Source organism: Sorex araneus, chromosome 7, assembly GCF_027595985.1.
Source record: "Sorex araneus isolate mSorAra2 chromosome 7, mSorAra2.pri, whole genome shotgun sequence".
NCBI lineage: Eukaryota > Metazoa > Chordata > Mammalia > Eulipotyphla > Soricidae > Sorex > Sorex araneus.
Window position 1 is genome coordinate 9099761 of NC_073308.1, and position 1987 is coordinate 9101747.

General features: G+C 41.7%; 1 protein-coding gene across 1 annotated transcript; it reads left to right on the plus strand.

Annotated features, from left to right (window-relative positions):
* The first annotated feature begins 770 nt into the window (after window positions 1-770).
* Window positions 771-1719, plus strand: LOC129406528 (cell division control protein 42 homolog). The gene has a single exon (XM_055144672.1). The coding sequence runs from the start codon at window positions 845-847 to the stop codon at window positions 1490-1492; it is 648 nt and encodes a 215-aa protein (XP_055000647.1). The 5' UTR covers window positions 771-844; the 3' UTR covers window positions 1493-1719.
* The last annotated feature ends 268 nt before the right edge of the window (window positions 1720-1987 follow it).

A 1987-nucleotide genomic window follows, 5' to 3' on the forward strand; every position in this document is an offset into this window, starting at 1 on the left:
CATTCCCTTTTCTAGATCTTGCAGAGGACACTTAGATTACTGATTTTAGAATGATCTGTTTTTAAATAATATAAACATTTAATACTTTGAGTTTCTCTCTCCAATTTTATTTCAAAATATTTCTATAGAATATGTAGCTTTTTAAATAAAATTTCTCTATTTCACCCATGGAATAAAATCACCTTGCTTGATATTAAAAATTTAGATTTCTATTTTTGTGTGTAGTTATCAATGGATAGTTTCACTCTCTAAGGGTCTGTGTGTATGTATATATATCACTGTCACTGTCATCCCGTTGCTCATCAATTTGCTCAAGCGGGCACCAGCAATGTCTCCATTGTGAGACTTCTTGTTACTGTTAAATCATATAGGCCACGGGTAGCTTGCTAGCTCTGCGGTGCTGGCAAGATACTCTCGGTAACTTGCCGGGCTCTCCGAGAGGGATGAAGGAATTGAACCCAGGTCGGCTGCATGGAAGGCAAATACCCTACCCACTGTGCTATATTTATAAGTGATAAATACAAATGAAATTCTTCAATAAAATAAAACCAGGACCAGGTAGAGCATTCAAGTCTTAGAGCAATTGCAAAGCACCCATAGCACCTGTGTTCTGCGTTTGGTCCTCAGCAGCACAGGATGTAGCCTTGGTGACTCCCAATGCCAGGCCTGGCCACTGAGCTCCCGGACCCACAGGGGGCCTAAGGGGAACCCAGATATCTTAATAAAGATGCCCCTCCGGAGTGTCTTAAGAACGACCCCTATTGGCAGTGCTGCCAACGCCCTGGCAGAGGAGCTGAGGTCATCACTGAAGTTGAAGTAAAGTGGATACAAAACTGTTTCAGCAATGCAGACAATTAAGTGTGTTGTTGTGGGTGATGGTGCCGTTGGTAAAACATGTCTCCTGATATCCTATACAACAAACAAATTTCCATCTGAGTATGTACCAACGGTTTTTGACAACTATGCAGTCACTCTTGTGATTGGTGGAAAGCCATATACTCTGGGACTTTTTGATACGGCAGGGCAAGAGGATTATGACAGATTACGGCCACTGAGTTACCCACAAACAGATGTATTTTTAGTCTGCTTTTCAGTGGTCTCTCCATCCTCATTTGAAAATATGAAAGAAAAGTGGGTGGCTGAGATAGCTCACCACTGTCCAAAGACTCCTTTCTTACTTGTTGGGACCCAAATTGATCTCAGAGATGACCCCTCTACTACTGAAAAACTTGCCAAGAACAAACAGAAGCCTATCACTCCAGAGACTGCGGAAAAGCTGGCGCGCGACCTGAAGGCTGTTAAATATATGGAGTGCTCTGCACTCACACAGAAAGGCCTAGAGGATGTATTTGATGAAGCAATATTGGCTGCCCTGGAGCCTCCAGAGCCGAAGAAGAGCTGCAGGTGTGTGCTGCTATGCACGTCTCTCCAGAGTCCTTTCTGCACAGCTGGTGTCGGCATCATACTAAAAGCAATGTTTAAATCAAACTAAAGATTAAAAATTAAAATTCGTTTTTGCAATAATGACAAAGGCCCTGCACCTACCCACATGCACTCATGTAAGACAGGCTCATAGGAATGGCCCTCCCTCTCCTGATACTAGTGAATTTTGAGTCATTGTGTATTTGTCAGAAAAGTGATCAGTACTACTTTCAGTTTTGCTGTTTTAAAATTTTTTTGTTTGTTTTGTTTTTGTTTAAAAGCAAGGCATGCTTGTGATGACTCTTTAACAGAGTAATTCGGATTGTTAAAGCTGCTCTGGGGCTCCACTCTGGAGTAATCTGGGGCATCTAGTAATTGGGTTTTTTTTCCCCGTCCTTTTTTTTTTCCTTTTGTGGAGCAGGGGGAGTGTGTGTAGGGTCAGTTTTTATTTAGTCCTTTTTGTTTTTATTTTTTATTTTTAATTCATTAACTATTGTATAGCCATTAAGGAGAGGAGGATGGATGGATTGCACATTCCACGTCCTACGCCTGGTTTAGAGGACAT

Bases quoted from the DNA above. Each gene is read 5' to 3' on its own strand.
- LOC129406528 (XM_055144672.1), top strand. From the start codon at position 845: ATGCAGACAATTAAGTGTGTTGTTGTGGGTGATGGTGCCGTTGGTAAA.